Here is a 16136-nt window from a genome sequence, read left to right as displayed (position 1 = left end):
GTAGACTGTGATGGCCACTCCAGAACCTTTACCTTTTTCTGCTGTAACCACTGGAAGGTCAACTTGGCCTTGTGCTTAGGGTCATTGTTGTGCTGGAAAGTCAAAAAGTGTAGCTTTCATGCAGAAGAATGCAAATTGTCTGCCAATATTTTCTGCATTAATCTTGCCATAGATTTCCACAAAATTCCCCATGCCTTTAGAACTCACACCTCCAAAACATCAGTGAGTCACCACCATGCTTAACAGTGGGGATGGTATTCTGTTCACTATAGACCTCGTTGACCCCTCTCCAAACATAGTGCTTATGGTTGTGACCATAAAGCTCTATTTTGGTCTTGTCACTCCAAATTAGTGTGCCAAAGGCTGTGAGGCATGTCAAGGTGTTGATGGGCATATTGTAACCAGGCTTTTGTGGCATTGGCGCAGTAAATGCTTGTTTCTGGCAACTCAACAATTGAGCTAATTTTAAGTATTGTCATATTGTGCTCCTTGAAACAACCACACAGTCTTTTTCCAGAGCAGCCTGTAATTCTCCTGAGGTTACCTGTGGGTTTTTCTTTGTATCCTGAACAATTCTTCTGGGAGTTTTGGCTGAAATCTTTCTTGGTCTACCTGACCTTGGCTTGGTATCAACAGATCCCTGAATTGTTCAATTCAAGTGATTGAAAAGTACTGACTGGCATTTCCAAGGCTTTGGATATCTTTTTATATCATTTTCCATCTTTATAAAGTTCCATTACCTTGTTACGCAGGTCTTGATAGTTATTTTCTGCTCCCCATGGCTCAGTATCTAGCCTGCTCAGTGAGAGCTAACAAACCCATTGACTGTTTATACACTAATTGCAATTTAAAAAGTCACAGGTGTGGGACATTCACTATTATTTGCCATTTTCACCTGTGTGTCACCCTGTGTGTCTGTAACAAGGCCAAACATTCAAGGGTATGTAAACTTTTGATCAGGGCCATTTGGGTGATTTCTGTTATCATTATAATTTAAAAAGGAGCCAAACAACTATGTGATAATAAATGGCTTCATATGATCACCATCCTTAAGTAAAATACTTTTTTTGCATCATCAGTCATATTTTCAAAATCAATGCCAAGATTTCTCAATTTCTTCCAGGGTATGCAAAATTATGAACACAACTGTACATTCAGTGCCCTCCAGAATTACTGGAACTACTGGTGAAGATTAATGGAATAACCTACACTGTATGTATTTTGGTATGATTGTTTTTTATCAGCTTGATTTTCCACTTAGTTTTGAGGTTAAGATCAATCAATCAATCAATCAAATTTATTTATAAAGCCCTTTTTACAAAAGCAGTTGTCACAAAGTGCTTTACAGAGACACCCGGCCTTAAACCCCAAGGAGCAAACAACAGTAGTGTTGGATTTCAAGCTAATAAACTATTCATTCTTTTAACACTTATCTTTAACAAGTGTGCCAATCATTCTGGAATATCTCCATAACGTTCTGTGTCATTTGTTATATTATCATACATTAGTCCATCTAAGATGACAAACCAGACTGATTTTGGATGTTTATAGTTTGCCATGACTGTAATAATCTCCCGCTATTTTGTGAGCATAAAAATACAGTAGACATGCATTTGTTTGCCTGAGATCAAATCATTTAGAAAACTGAATCAATCTGCAATTGACTATAGGGTGACATAGCATACCAATCAATTAATCAAATGTATTTATAAAGCCCTTTATACAACAGCAATTGTCACAAAGTGCTTTTACAAAACACCCGGCCTTAAACCCCAAGGAGCAAACAACAGTAGTGTTGAATTTCAGTGGCTAGGAAAAACTCCCTAAGAAGGCTGAATTTTATGAAGAAACCTAGAGAGGACCCAGGCTCAGAGGGGTGACCAGTCCTCTTCTGGCTGTGCTGGGTGAGATATTAAGAGTCCAATTGGAATCATTAATACATTTTTCTGGGCCAAATCCAGAGTCTATTTAAAATAAGACTAGGTCAGAAATATGACCAGATGGACAAGGACAGGGACAGCAACGTGCCCCCCAAACCAGGTACTCCCCAGGTGTGGTCCAGGACCTCATGTCCTCCTAAAGTTTAAAACGGGGAGAAGAAAATGCATTCATCATATCAACAACGATTTATTTATTTAGTGGAGAAGGAGAACTTAGTGGGGAAGGAGAACTGACCCAATCCCCCAGCACTATAGTATTGCAGCGTAAGACCTAGGAACTGAGACGGGGGGTCCGGCGACACTGTGGCCCTATCCGGGGGAGGCCCCGGACAGGGCTCAACAGGCAGGAAATCAATCCACCTACATTGCCAGGCATCAACCAAAGGGACACCCACCAACCGCAACCACCCTGAATGAGGGCCGAGTATTGCCAGCAGCGTACAGCCCAATTGCACAAGTGTGCAACAGAGAGACAACAACAAGCCAGTGACTCTTCCCCCGAAAGGCATTGGAGGGAGGGCATCCCAGTGGCGATGAGAACTCACCTGGCAAGACAGCAAGGGTGGACAGTATCAAGCCTACTGGTCACCTTCACACCCCCAGGCCAGGCTACACCTAATTATAAACCATGCTGTAGAGATGAGTTTGGAAAACCCTTTTGATGGGTTCCAACTGTCCTTCCACCCTCCTCTGGTTGACTTAATTGTTAATCTAATCATATAACTTAATGTAGTGGACCACTACTGTTATTGGTTTATCATCTTATTATTCATTTAGTAGACCACTACTCTTGTTGGTTTATCATCTTTTTATTAATGTAGTAGACCACGACTGTTATTGGTTTATCATCTTATCAGCACAGATGCATAACTCATTGTAGACCACTACTCAGACCCCAACACAAATCCACTTAATAACTTAACGTATTAGACAACCAGTACCTCAAGCGTTCTTGTTTGATCTTGAGTCAAAGGAATTATTAAAAGTTCCCAGGATCCACAGCAGGCTGCATCACTGAGAAATGGAAGTGTGGAACCACCAAGACTTTTGTTCTGCAATCGGCTATTTAACCACAGTTTATCATGCTGTTTAAATATTCCAATCAATCATATATTAAATAAAGTCATTATTTTACAACCCTTTTTCCAAAAAAGTTGGGATGCAAAAACAGAACGCAGTGCAAATAATTTAGTTGTGCAGTTGCATGATTAGGGATTATGAGGGTGGGGTGAAGATGGGGGGTTGGATGGTATTTTGGGATGGGGAGATGGAAGCAGTAAGCTCTGGAGGGAATTATTTTATTTGAGAGGCCGGTTTAGACAGGAGTTCGTGTGTAGGTTGCCACGGTTGAAACTACTCTCTTGAACAGTAGGTGGTGGTATGCGTACGTTAAAGTTAGCTACGATCTGCCAACAGACTCCTGAAGTAGAAGAATACGATGAGCTGAACGGTACACGTGTCGCTGGCTGACCAATTGGGGATAAACGAAGAGTAAATGCGTTTACGTTGATGGCCTTTTAGATCCGCCCATTCGCCATTTCTTTTTGTTATGGATGGTTCTTTTATTTACAATACTTAATCGTGGAAGGTTTACAGCTAAAATAAACCCATTTTACGATTTCTCTTGATTCAATTTAACACGATTTCTCTTACTATGGATTAACGTGCAGTCATGGTGGTGAATTCAGTACATTGGTTTCGGAAGGGACTGCGGTTACACGATAATCCAGCATTACAGGAAGCCCTAAATGGCGCGGACACGGTGCGTTGTGTTTATATTTTGGATCCCTGGTTTGCTGGGTCCGCCAACGTTGGCATCAACAGATGGAGGTTAGTCAACACCATCATCATGACTGTCTGTTTACATAATTGTTTGTGAGTTAATATTGTCAGATTAAGAGAATTAAGTTATTTTACCAGTGTATTCCAAGAGTCTGGCGCCGTGTAATTACATCGCTTGTCGCGGTTAACATTTAAGTTGTATTTAGGATATCTGTTTTCGCTCTCCAATTTTACAGGGCCTGCAGGGTAACATAGTCGACGTGTAAATGGTAACCTCAGTTAACTGGTTGAACGTTCTAATCCCTGAGCCGACAAGGTGGGAAAACGTTTTGCCCCGTAGTAAAACAGTTACTGTTATCCTAAATGCTCCCAGATTCTTCTATGGAAAGTCATGCTGTAGTTATTTGTAATGGTACTAAATTGCCAGTCCTCACTTTGATAGGAAAACGTGTGTGCCCGTCTCCCTCAAAATACAATTGAGTAAGTATAACAAACTCTGGGTCTCGGATCGTATGAGAGGTGCATAACTATGGCATATGCCACCATGTTTGCGCTTATTTCACTGTCAGCCATTACTGTCTGGACAACAAGGTGGGTGTGTCGGGGAGGGACATTCCACATACCCTGTAAAAAGCCAGACGCAATGTCTGTCATTTAAAATTAGAAAACCATATGACCTGCTACTACAACCACGTTTCCTGAAGTTGGGGCGCTGTTTAAATTGTAAAGAAAAACAGAATGCAATAATGTGCAAATAAATGAAACCCTGTATTTAATAAAGTGGTACAAATACAACATATCAAATGTTGAAACTGAGAAATGTTATTGTTTCTTGAAAAAAATATGCCCACTTTGATGCCAACAACAAAAAGGTTGTGACAGGGACAACAAAGGACTGGAAAGATTGTGTAATGCTAAAAATACACCTGGAGGAACATCGCAGAACTAAGTTAATTAGCAACAAATCAGTAACATTCTTGTGTATAGAAACCAGAAAAGGAACCAGGCAAGCCTAGTTCAGCTGGCCCGCAATTAAAAGTGATAAATGTAGTTGCCCTCCCTGGATTCGATCCCAGGTTTCCCACCTGAATAGCTATGTCTTTAACCACTACACCACGTTGCCATACATTTACCCAGTGTCTGCATCTTGACATTAGATCATTTTGTCACGCATTAACATCACACTAAGTATGAATATTTCACTAGACACAATTAAGCATTGTGTTAAACTGACTAACGTTTCTTATTAAGTTTACCTCCGGCCACAAATAGCATCTATAAAGTGTATGGCTTTTGCCACTGGCCAGTTTAACAGCTTATTAGCCAGTAATAGGCTTACAAGTATCTACTAACGTACTACTTGGAATAGTCATAAGATTTGAACAATTTCTAGCGTGTCTGAATATGAACTTAACAAAATCAAAGCTATTTAATTCATGAAAATAGCTTTGGCTGTGTTAAGCTACTTTCATTTGTGAAAGACAATGATACGGTAACTATCAACATGGGTGACGATAACTGACTTTTTCATAATGTGAAAGACAAGAGAATCGTGGAAACCCCTACTCTTTTACTGCCCAAGGGTTTTTAATCTGGCCTATATTACCCCAAAAATCATGCACGGATACTTACTTCGAAAATCCACCAGAAATAGTCCCAATATAAACAGTTTTCATTTAGACTTACTATAATGTAGCTACTGAAGTTTGTAGCCAGCAAAGTTTTTGTTCATGCTGACCCAAAAAGCATGCATGGATGGGTACTTTGAAAATCCACCCAAGATAGTCACAATATAACCGTGAACTGTTTTATTTTAGGCTTACTATAACTCAGCTACTGAAGGTCTTAGCCCGTGAAGTTTTTATCTATCCGGAAAAATCCTAATGCATCATTTTATTTTACTGTGACGAGATTTGAACGCAGGACCTATTGGTTTCAGGTTCCGTGTCTCTAACCAGTCAGTCTCGTTCGCTGTTCTTGGCCGGCTCTGCTTACGCAGTCTGTCAGAAAAGCAGAGAGGGTGAGTCTTGAAGATGGAGAGGGGGTCACCACTCTGAAAGTCTGCACAGGCAAATAGTGGAACAATTTAACAATAATGTTTCTCAATGGAAAATTTAGTAACATTTCTCAACAGTACATAACAAATCCTTAAGATTCAGAGAATCCGGCGGAACTCTTTACACAGCTGACAAGGGTGAAAACCAAAGATGGATGTCCGTAATCTTTGGGCCCTCAGCTGGCACTACATTAAAAATAGACACGATTCTGTAGTGGAAAGCACTGCTTGGGCTCAGGAACTCTTCCGAAAACCATTGCTTGTGATCACGGTACGTCGCTGCCTCCACAAGTTAAAACTCTACCATGCAAAGAAGAAACAATATATAAACAAGATCCAGAAACACTGCCGCCTTCTCTGGGCAGAAGCTCTTTTAAGATGGACTAAGGCGAAGTGGAAGACTGTCTGCCAAATCTAAATTAGAATTTATTTTTATGGATGCCTCGTCTTCCGGACTGAATAGGAGGGACCATCCGGTTTGTTCAGCACACACTTCAAAAGCCAGCATCCTAGATGGTATGGGGGTGCATTGCTGCACATGGTATGGGTGACTTGCACATCTGTGAAGGCACCATTAATGCTGAACAATATATGTACAGGTTTTGGTACTTCATATGCTGCCATCCAGATGGTCTTTTTCAGGGAAGGCCTTTCTTATTGCAAGACAAGGCCACACCACATTCTGCACATATTACAACAGCATGGCTCCATAGTAAAGGTTTCTGGGAGCTAAACTGGCCTGTCACCCTTTGAAAATATTTGGTGCATTATGAAATGAGAAATACAACAAAGGACACCCAAACTGCTATGCAGCTGAAATCCTATATCAAGCAAGGATGGAAATACATGTCACCTTCAAAACTACAGCAATCTGTCTCCTCAGTTTTCAAAAGCTTACAGAGTATTGTTAAAAGAGATGATGCAACAAAGTGCCTCTGTCCCAACATTTTTGTGTTTTCCAAACTGTGATGTGGAATAATGACGTTAAAGCAATAACAAGGTAATGGTTGCTGATTGTTGGCCTTAAAAGGTTTTACTGAAATTGATTAAGGCAGGTTTTGAACTTCAGCAACTCTCTGCTCTTGACTCTGCCAGTTAAGTTGGCCTAAATCATGGATGTTCTCTATTCTGCAAAAATGGTTTGGTGTTAAGATCTGATTTGCTCTTTGACCAAAACGAGACCTTGTTCAAAGACCAATGTATTTACATGTGGTGTTTGCTTCTTTTATTCCATCATTTCCACAGGTTCCTGCTAGAATCTTTGGAGGACTTGGACAGCAGTTTGAGGAAGCTAAATTCCAGACTGTTTGTGGTACGAGGCCAACCTGCTAATGTGTTTCCCAGTCTTTTCAAGGTACGGTATGGAAATGAAGTCACATGTAGCTCTATAATTTTGATTTAGGGTCTTGTGGGTACTAAGTTTACATAAACAACATACCTATTCAGTTGGGAACACCAGAACACAGTATAGTGAGTCCAACAACATCTGCTAACGCCTCAATCGGGAGCTCATGTTAGTGTGTTAGTAATATGTTAATGTCTGGCTGGCGAACCATTCGTTCAAAAGATAAAATCACTTGATTTTCCTGTCTGTTTATATTTTGGAAGCAAGACACCCAGCGGTGTTGTCAGCGTGTATAGGGGAAATTAGGGCCTATTTTCATTGGCTGAACCACAATCGTGTAATAAGGGGGGCGGGGCATCCGCCCCTTGATGTGGTTGGTAAGTCAAGGACAGCTGGACAAACTGTCATGTGAGCTGGTGCTGGCGCCACACCAACCACCGTCCGCTCAATTGTTCTCTGCTCAAGGAAACTGCCGATTCACTGAACCTCTGTGAAAGCTTGGAGCGCGTCACCCTCTGACACCCTGTTGACAAATGGCCTTCCGTCTTCAAGGCTGCTGGTCACAAAATAATTCATAGTAATTTGCCTCAGATGTCATTTTGTCGAAATAGACTTTGCAGACCTTCCAGTTGACTTTGCTGGGGGTAACTTTTGTTTGTGTTGTTGTGGGTGACACACCGAACAACTGGCTCACAATCTGGCTTCTTTATGCGAGTGTCCTTTATGTCCAGGGAGTGAGGAGTCTGCACATTTCATCTCCAGCTGTAAGCCATTACGCGTCGAGCAGCAGGTCCTAGCACGGTGAATAGCCAGAGATGTCACATGTCAACTACCTTCTTCTGAGATGCAGACTGCCGACTGGATAAACTGTTTTATTTTTAGTGATCGCTCTTCAGCCTTTATCACTACAACAAGTAGCTTGGATGCAGAGAGGGTTCTGGGACTAGTACTTACTTCTGGTTACAACTGATATCTTCTATTGTTTTTCTTCACCTTAATAATTAAATTGAACTTCCCCCTTAGTTTAGCCTGGAATGTGGCCACCTACCAGGGAAAACAAGATATATTAGATGTTTTCCAGAATGTGCACAGAAGTGGACATCTGCCCTTTGAGGAATCGCTTTGTGTCAACATCATACTGCCATAAAGGCATTGTCCAAGATTATTAGGTTGTTCTTTGCAGTTTACTCTTACCCGTAGACCCATGTTTGTCTTGGTCTGACTGTCCTTTGTGGCTCAGTCGTTAGAGCCTCTGACAACTCCACAAATACAGGCAAGAGAAATATGAAAATGCATGCATACCCTCCGGTAAATGGCTCTGAATTAGTGTCTGTTATCGGACTGAGGTGTGGAGTGTTGATAAGGTGTGGCTAGTGAGACCATGTTGGCCCAATAACTTTACAGATGAGTATTTCAGCCCCAGTTACTGGTGTATTGTGGCCTAATTACGGGACATGTTTATTAGAAGCCGTCTCCCTCTTTCTCTCCCTCTTTCTCTCCCTATGTCTCTCTACTCTCTCGCTCCCTGTGTCTCTGTCTCCCCTCTCTCTATATATTACTATTACTCTCCTCTCTTTCTGTCTCTCTGTCTCTCCTTTTATCTCTCATCTTTCTGTAGGAGTGGAGCGTCACACGGTTGACTTTTGAGTATGACTCTGAGCCCTATGGGAAGGAGAGGGATGGAGCCATTATTAAAATGGCGCAGGAGTTTGGAGTGGAGACTATCGTGAGGAATTCTCACACACTTTACAACTTGGACAGGTCAGTCCACAGTTCCACTCTGGTTGGTTGGTTGCACTTCTGGAGTAAAAACTCCAGTACACTAGGTATCTAGCAGAGACTCGGATCAGTTTGTACCGTATAGCCCCCTGATAATGACTAGGCTTCTGCTTACCTGTCCATTTCATCTGGACTTGTGCCTCTCCGGTAGGAAGCGAGACATGATGGAGCCACCTAATCACAACCACATCGGGAATGATAACTTAGTTCACCTCCCTCCAGATTGACCCAAGCAGCCGTGTGGCATACACCATTGATGGCATGCTTGGCCTTGCTGGGGATCGATGGGTATCATTCCTCCTGTGGCCTCAGACACTGTTGCCATGCGGGTTTGAATCTGGTCCACTGCTCTTTACACAAAAACACTTCCCTCCATCTTTCCACATTGTCTCTATCCAATAGAGGCATTAAGTGCTTAAGCTTAAATTTAACTTATGTCAGCATAGTAGCGTCTATTCAGCCTCTCTTTTTTGTCGGCTAAAAGTTGCTACCGTGGGACTGTTTCTGTCAGTATAACTAGATTAACATAAAGTCAGTTATATAAGTGTGACTAATGCCGTAACAGCACACAATGCCCATGGAGCGCCAGAGATCAAAGGGGAAAAGCCTGCGCTTCTGTAGAACTGAGGGAGTTCCAGATCATTCTGGACCTCATGACAACAGTCCCCACAGCTCAGTGCCTCCACCTGGTGGTGTGTTGACGTAACTGCCCGCCACGCCAGCCCCCTGGCGGTGGAGGGGGCTGTTTACTGTGGCAGCCCAGTGCGGTGCTCTGCAATGACAGCCACAACGCAGCTGGACACACCTGGGGGGAGGGCAGCTGACACAACTGCCTGCCCAGCCCGACACACAGAAGGCCTCGATCCAATAGGAAGCTCCCCAGCTGGCGCCGATGTCAATTATAATCTAAACGGGACCCGTTTTAAATCTGTTTAAAGGGCTGGCTAGGTACCACACAGTCACCTACAATGCTTTGTTCTGTCATGTGATGTAACTGGTTGTTGTTGTTGTTGTTGTTGTTGTTATTATTATTGAGCTCTATGGCCAATCCGGTACTGTTCGTGTGTACAAGTTGACTGTCAATGATTTAAGCAGGTTTTTAAGTGGTGGAAAAATTATACCCCAGTCTGTGCAGTTTTCTGATGTGCAAATATTATCACATCAGTGTCCATTGACATTTAAAGAGGTTTTAATCTTGAAATGACCTTTTAATAATTTCTACCTCCTCTACGTTTATATTGTCGTCTTCAGGATCATTGAGATGAACAACTGCCCTCCGCTCACAGCCAAGAATCATCTGTGCGTTTTTCTAAACGGCATCACCTCAACACATCAACAGAATTATTATCGACATTTCTGAAAAGCTACCTGGAGCCTGATATTCACAAGGCGCCTCTGAGTAGAAGCGGTGGTCTAGGATCTGTTTAGCCTTTTAGATCATAATGAGTAACAGAACAAGAACAGGAAGAGGATCTGTACTCCTACTCTGAGACGCTTCATGAATACAGACCCAGGTGTCCATTATGTGTTGATCTCATCGCCCCTTTGCCTTTCGGCTGTTTTTAGGCTCATTGAGATGAACAGCGGCTCTCCTCCGCTGACCTTCAAGAGGTTCCAGGCCTTGGTGAACGTCCTGGAGCTGCCGGCCAAGCCCCTGCCGACTGTCACTAAGGAACAGATGGACAGCTGTCGGACCAAGATTTCAGGCAACCACGACCAACACTACAGCGTCCCTTCTCTGGAAGAGCTGGGTAATCAAGACGTCACATTTTCACCACGTCTACAGGAACCCGGCCAATCGGATAACGATTTAACATAATAAACCAAGTGTCATTACAGACGGGTAGCTTGGACTTCAGTCTACAGTCTTACTCCAGTGATCCTCGGAGGAACTGTGGTTGATGCTTAATGTGCTTACAGTCCTGTCGTCCAGGACGGGGAGCATTCTGTTGTTGTTCACAGTGTGGAGGGCAGCCTTCAAATGAAAACGAGTCACAGTTTCCTTGGGTGTTTTGCGGCCTGTTTTTCTGAATGCTCCGTTTGTGTACTTTATGTTCCCCAGGATTCAAGACCCAAGGCCTGGGCCCGGCGGTGTGGAAGGGAGGGGAGTCCGAAGCTCTGGAGAGACTCAACAAGCACTTGGACAGAAAAGCCTGGGTGGCTAACTTTGAACGGCCAAGGGTCAGCATGTGTTCTCTGATGGCCAGCCCTACAGGTCTTAGTCCGTACCTACGCTTTGGGTGCTTGTCATGTCGCGTTTTCTACTACAACCTGCGAGAACTCTACATGAAGGTAGCGGAACCTTTATCATCATAGTAAATGCAAATGTTTTACAAGAAATGTTGGTGTCTTTTGACCTGGGACAAAGGTGTTTGATTGTAGTATACATAACTGTCTTGGTTCTGTTTATTTTTTTCTTGCGCTTTTTTTGTTATATGCGGAGTTAGAAATAAACACGCCTTTGTCCCAACTACCGATGTTAAGAGTTGTTTCCTGATGAATGTATCTGTCTGTCCCACACAGCTACGGAAGCATTGCAGTCCCCCGCTCTCTTTATTTGGCCAGCTCCTCTGGAGAGAATTCTTCTACACGGCAGGAACCAACAACCCGAACTTTGACCGGATGGAGGGCAACCCCATCTGTGTGCAGATCCCCTGGGACCACAACCCGGAGGCGCTGGCCAAGTGGGCTGAGGGGAGGACCGGCTTCCCCTGGATCGACGCCATCATGACCCAGCTGAGGCAGGAGGGCTGGATCCACCACCTGGCCCGGCACGCCGTGGCCTGCTTCCTGACCCGAGGAGACCTGTGGATCAGCTGGGAGAGCGGCATGCGAGTGAGTGTTGCCTTTCGTCTCCGATGGGTAGTTTTCCCTCCACCCACCTTCGCGCGTGTCCTTCCTTAATTAGTATGGACATCCGGTAAGATTAGTGGTGGCCAAACGAGGCTTCATTAGTGTTATTTTAGCAGCAGGATATTACGCCGGCACTCAGATTGGCCTAAACAGACTTTGGCGTAATCTACCTGTGGTTAACTTACTAGTGTGACCGTGCTGGGGTGAGTGTTATGGAGGCCTGGGTCGGCCAGTGCACCTGGGTCTGTGTTAAGTCGTGTTGGTGGTGTTGGCGTCGCTGACCGTGTCTCTGGATGTCCTGTGCCGGTTGGTCCTGTGGGTCAGGTGTTCGAGGAGTTGCTCCTGGATGCCGACTGGAGTGTGAACGCCGGCAGCTGGATGTGGCTGTCCTGCAGCGCCTTCTTCCAGCAGTTCTTCCACTGCTACTGTCCAGTGGGCTTCGGCCGGAGGACAGACCCCAGCGGAGACTACATCAGGTACGCACGCACGCGCCACTGTCTGCTCTTACACACACACAGACAGACAGGCAGGCTTGCCATACGGAGGGCCGTGATTGGACCGTGGTTAGGCTGTTTTATGCGTTGACTGTATAGTGAGACGGACATTGGTTGATTGGTGCAGGAGTCTTTATGACAACGGGTACAATAAAGACACAGGGATACGCTCTGACAAGCGGATCTGAGCGCGGGGGGGGGCTGCTGGAACAACCGATAAGACGGCAACATGCCAATCTAATCGTTAGAACGAACGGTGTGTAAACCCTGGAGATCCTATACATCCGTAGGGTATGGCAGTGGGAACCGTTATGTTGCATGTCTCCAATCTGTCTGTGCTTTCCAGGCGCTACATCCCTAAGCTGAAGGATTACCCTGACCGATACATCTACGAGCCATGGAGAGCCCCGGAGTCTGTTCAGAAGGCGGCCCACTGCATTGTGGGAGTAGACTACCCCAAGCCTATGATTAACCATGCGGAGGGCAGCCGACTTAACATAGAGCGAATGAAGCAGGTCTACCAGCAACTCTCCCACTACAGAGGCCTCAGTGAGTCTTTCGCCTTCATGTAATCGAAACCTAGTTTTCACAGGTCAATGAGTTAGGAACGTGGTGTTATTCGTGAAGACAGCCTTGGGGTCAGGCGGTGAGGGACTGTGTCAGAAAGGCTGGCACCGTTCCCATCTTGGCTCTGAGTGGCATCAACAGCCCAGACTTATCGTCATGGTTGTATGCAGAGGTATTTGTTTCCTCGCCCCAAATAACACAGCAGATGTTTTGGGATTTATTTTATTGGTTTCAGTTCATAGTCTGAAGTGTATATTGATGATAACTGTGATATTAAAACAATTTAATATTGATATCATGTTAATACACATGATGATAGTATTGTATTCACTAAGCAAAACTGAAGTTGTATTTTTCCAAAAACACCTCTCGGTTTTTTCGATACTTTGGACATTTTCACTTATGGGGTGTAATCACTTATGGCTGTGTGTTGAGTTATTTTGAGGGGACAGCAAATTTGCACTGTTATATATATCATTTCTTCAGTGTTGTCACATGAAAAGATATAATCAAATATTTACAAAAATGTGAGGGGTGTGCTCACGTCTGTGAGATACTGTACATTTGGAACCCTTGAGATAATCGCAAATATATAAATCTATCGACCAATCGGTGGGCTAAATAGGGTCAGCCCTGCTGTACATCCACTTTCACCCCTGTTGCATGTTGGTGTTGACAGCTGTCTTAAAGTGCTGTTATTCTGTACATAAGCTAGTGGTGACAGCATGGCATGTCCTCTTGTTTCATGAAGCTCTAGTCCTGGTTTACACTGAAAGACTACTGTTGTTTTTCAGTTTACATTGGATCTCTGCACTGTGTTTTGTCTTTGTTTTCATTCTGCTGTCAGCGTTTTTGTGGGCTATTTCCCGTCAGTGGTTGCCATGGTAGCAATGATGGAATGTTGGTCTGTGTGTCCGTCAGGTCTCCTGGCCTCTGTGCCCACCATCCAGGAAGAGGCGGAGCCTCCCCTGACAGACGATTCTCAGGCCAGCGGCAGTACCTGTGGTATGTTGGGAGTTGTATTTCTTATTTTGTAGTCTAATAAGACCATGGGAGCAGATTTGCCTTATTTTTCTGGGTCTTTAGTCTGCTGCTCTGAAAGATCCGGGGCTTCCCAAGCTTCTGTGCGTGTGCAGGTCATGTTTCGCACATGTTTATTCTTCATTTATTTTGTTTTACCGGGCAGTTAGACAATGACTCAGCTTTGATCAGTGTTTATTAAATGAGCACCATCCATGAGGGTGGCTTGAGTAGACAATAAACACAAGCTTCTGACGGTCCGGATCTTTCCCACTAGGTTATTATATCTTTATGTAAATAAAGATCCCTGGATCCCTGGAGACAGAAGGTAGCATTTTTCAGATTTGAGTCGCTGATTTTAGATCAATAAAATGTGCAGTTAACTCACGTGGACACAACACGATCACCCAACAGCATAATTATTTTTAGTATCAGTCTATCAGCCAGACGAGGGAATGTAATCGACGTATTTCAACAAAAATGCTTTACTAACCGAAACCCTACTGAATACAGAGTCACCCCCCCACACGTCCTCTGCCCAGCCCAACACGCTGAAGAGAGGCAGGCCCTCTGACTCGCCGGGCGCCCCGAAGGCCACCCAGTCCAAACACCAGCACACCACGGCACCCCGTGAGGAGCAGGAGCCCGACCAGGGAGAGTGGGACGAGCAGCAGCATCTGGCAGAGCCCATGGATTCGCAGTGACATACGGTGAGCAGCAAATGTAGCTGAACACACTGGGTGAGGCGACGTGTGTTGTATTTGAGCGTCAAAAGTGAATGTGTTTGTGTTTTTTTTTTTTTTTTTTTAGGAGCTTGCCATGTGGGATGGTGAATGCCAGAAACACATGGCAGATGACCTCTGACCTGCGCTGGACCCTATCACCCATGCAGGATTATTCACAGATCTATATACAAATATTTACGTACAATAACCGGTTTAAATGTAGGCTAACGCTAACATATGGATCAGCGACAGAAACTGCATCATAATTGCCAATATGTATAAAGCAGATTTGCAATGAGTGTATATAGCATGTTGTTGCTTACACCGTTCCTATCAGCTTTTCTAATCTGGCGTTCATCTTTTTATTATTGTACTTTCATGCGCAAGTGGGCAACTACTTTAGTGACGACAGTAGAACCTCAAAGACACAGCGTTACTGTTTGTTTGAATGTCCTGGGTGTTTTGGTGTTTTCCCAAACAACCTCTATATTTAATCTATTCCTGTCTCTGAGATTCCATTGTGAAGTATCTTTTTACCTGTTATTTTGACTGATTGCAACTAAGTGATTGGTAAGTAAAACTAATATTTTGCCTGTGGCAGAGGACATAATAACAATCAATTGGGGGGAAGACGGGAATCGATGCGTTTCTATGACTTACTTTACATTTAAAGTCTGGTATTCTCCTGATCTGTAAAAACGTGTCTGTCAGGAAACAAAACCAAACATTACCCAGATGGTCTGTGGGTGTGGCCGCACAGATGAAATAAATGTATGAAACATGCATATATTTTGTACATACTACTACTATAATTCTGTCAGCACACGGGTGAGTTTGTTCAAAATCTTTGTAGTATTATGTTCACCATTATAATAATCTTACAAAAATGGACCTTGATTCTCCACGTTTTTGGGAAGCTCAACCCTGTGCTATGGAACTACCCAGAAGCAGAATAGCTATATTAAGAGGCCTACTCTTTCTATTTCCCATTAGCACAAAGACCATCTGTAGTCAGTTTTGATTCGCCAAATGCTGTACATTCCACACAGTCTCTGTTTCCATGTTCTGCTTTGTGGAATGGTTATTTATTTGTTTTGTACAAAAGAGTTTATTTTCATTAAAGCACTAACAGAATTGTGACCCACTCTGTGTTAGTTGTTTAACTGACCTTTCCTACGCAGAAATATAAATGTATGAATCCTAATCCTGCTGGATTGCAATGTGATACTGAAAATAAGTTATATATGTAGTCCAGATTGTAATATATGTGGCTAATTAATTTGATATTTACTGGTACATAAGATCGGATAGAGTTATGTATATTGTTGAGTGGATGGTTATATTGTTGTATCACTACAGGAGGACCACAAGCAGTAGGTTGCTAAAAGTAATAAAGGGAAAAAACAACACAGGAGACATCTGGCCGATCGAATTCAATCTCGTTAAGGTCTGAGGCTTAGCTACAACTGTTGTTGTCGGATAACCTCAGTTGATGCAGGAAATCAACATGCACCACCAACAACCGTCGTCATTTTGGGAAGATAAGTGTCACCTACTGGTCATGACTTTGGCAGT

General features: G+C 43.6%; 1 protein-coding gene across 2 annotated transcripts; it reads left to right on the top strand.

Moving 5' to 3' along the window:
• Nucleotides 1–3461: 3461 nt before the first annotated feature.
• cry2 (cryptochrome circadian regulator 2) lies at nucleotides 3462–15705 on the top strand. Of its 2 annotated transcripts, XM_010883565.4 has the most exons (12): nucleotides 3462–3770; nucleotides 7024–7132; nucleotides 8742–8884; nucleotides 10154–10201; nucleotides 10469–10653; nucleotides 10965–11194; nucleotides 11426–11737; nucleotides 12080–12231; nucleotides 12596–12798; nucleotides 13738–13821; nucleotides 14350–14546; nucleotides 14647–15705. In XM_010883565.4, exons 1-11 carry the CDS (start codon nucleotides 3613–3615, stop codon nucleotides 14538–14540), a joined length of 1815 nt encoding a protein of 604 aa, XP_010881867.1. In that variant the 5' UTR covers nucleotides 3462–3612; the 3' UTR covers nucleotides 14541–14546; nucleotides 14647–15705. The 2 variants fall into 2 exon arrangements, with proteins under 2 accessions (XP_010881867.1, XP_019896110.1); XM_020040551.2 differs by lacking the exon at nucleotides 10154–10201.
• The last annotated feature ends 431 nt before the right edge of the window (nucleotides 15706–16136 follow it).

The sequence above is a fragment of the Esox lucius genome, chromosome 19 (genome assembly GCF_011004845.1).
Source record: "Esox lucius isolate fEsoLuc1 chromosome 19, fEsoLuc1.pri, whole genome shotgun sequence".
NCBI lineage: Eukaryota > Metazoa > Chordata > Actinopteri > Esociformes > Esocidae > Esox > Esox lucius.
Note: the sequence above shows the minus strand (reverse complement) of the source record. Positions and strands in the feature narration are given on the sequence as shown.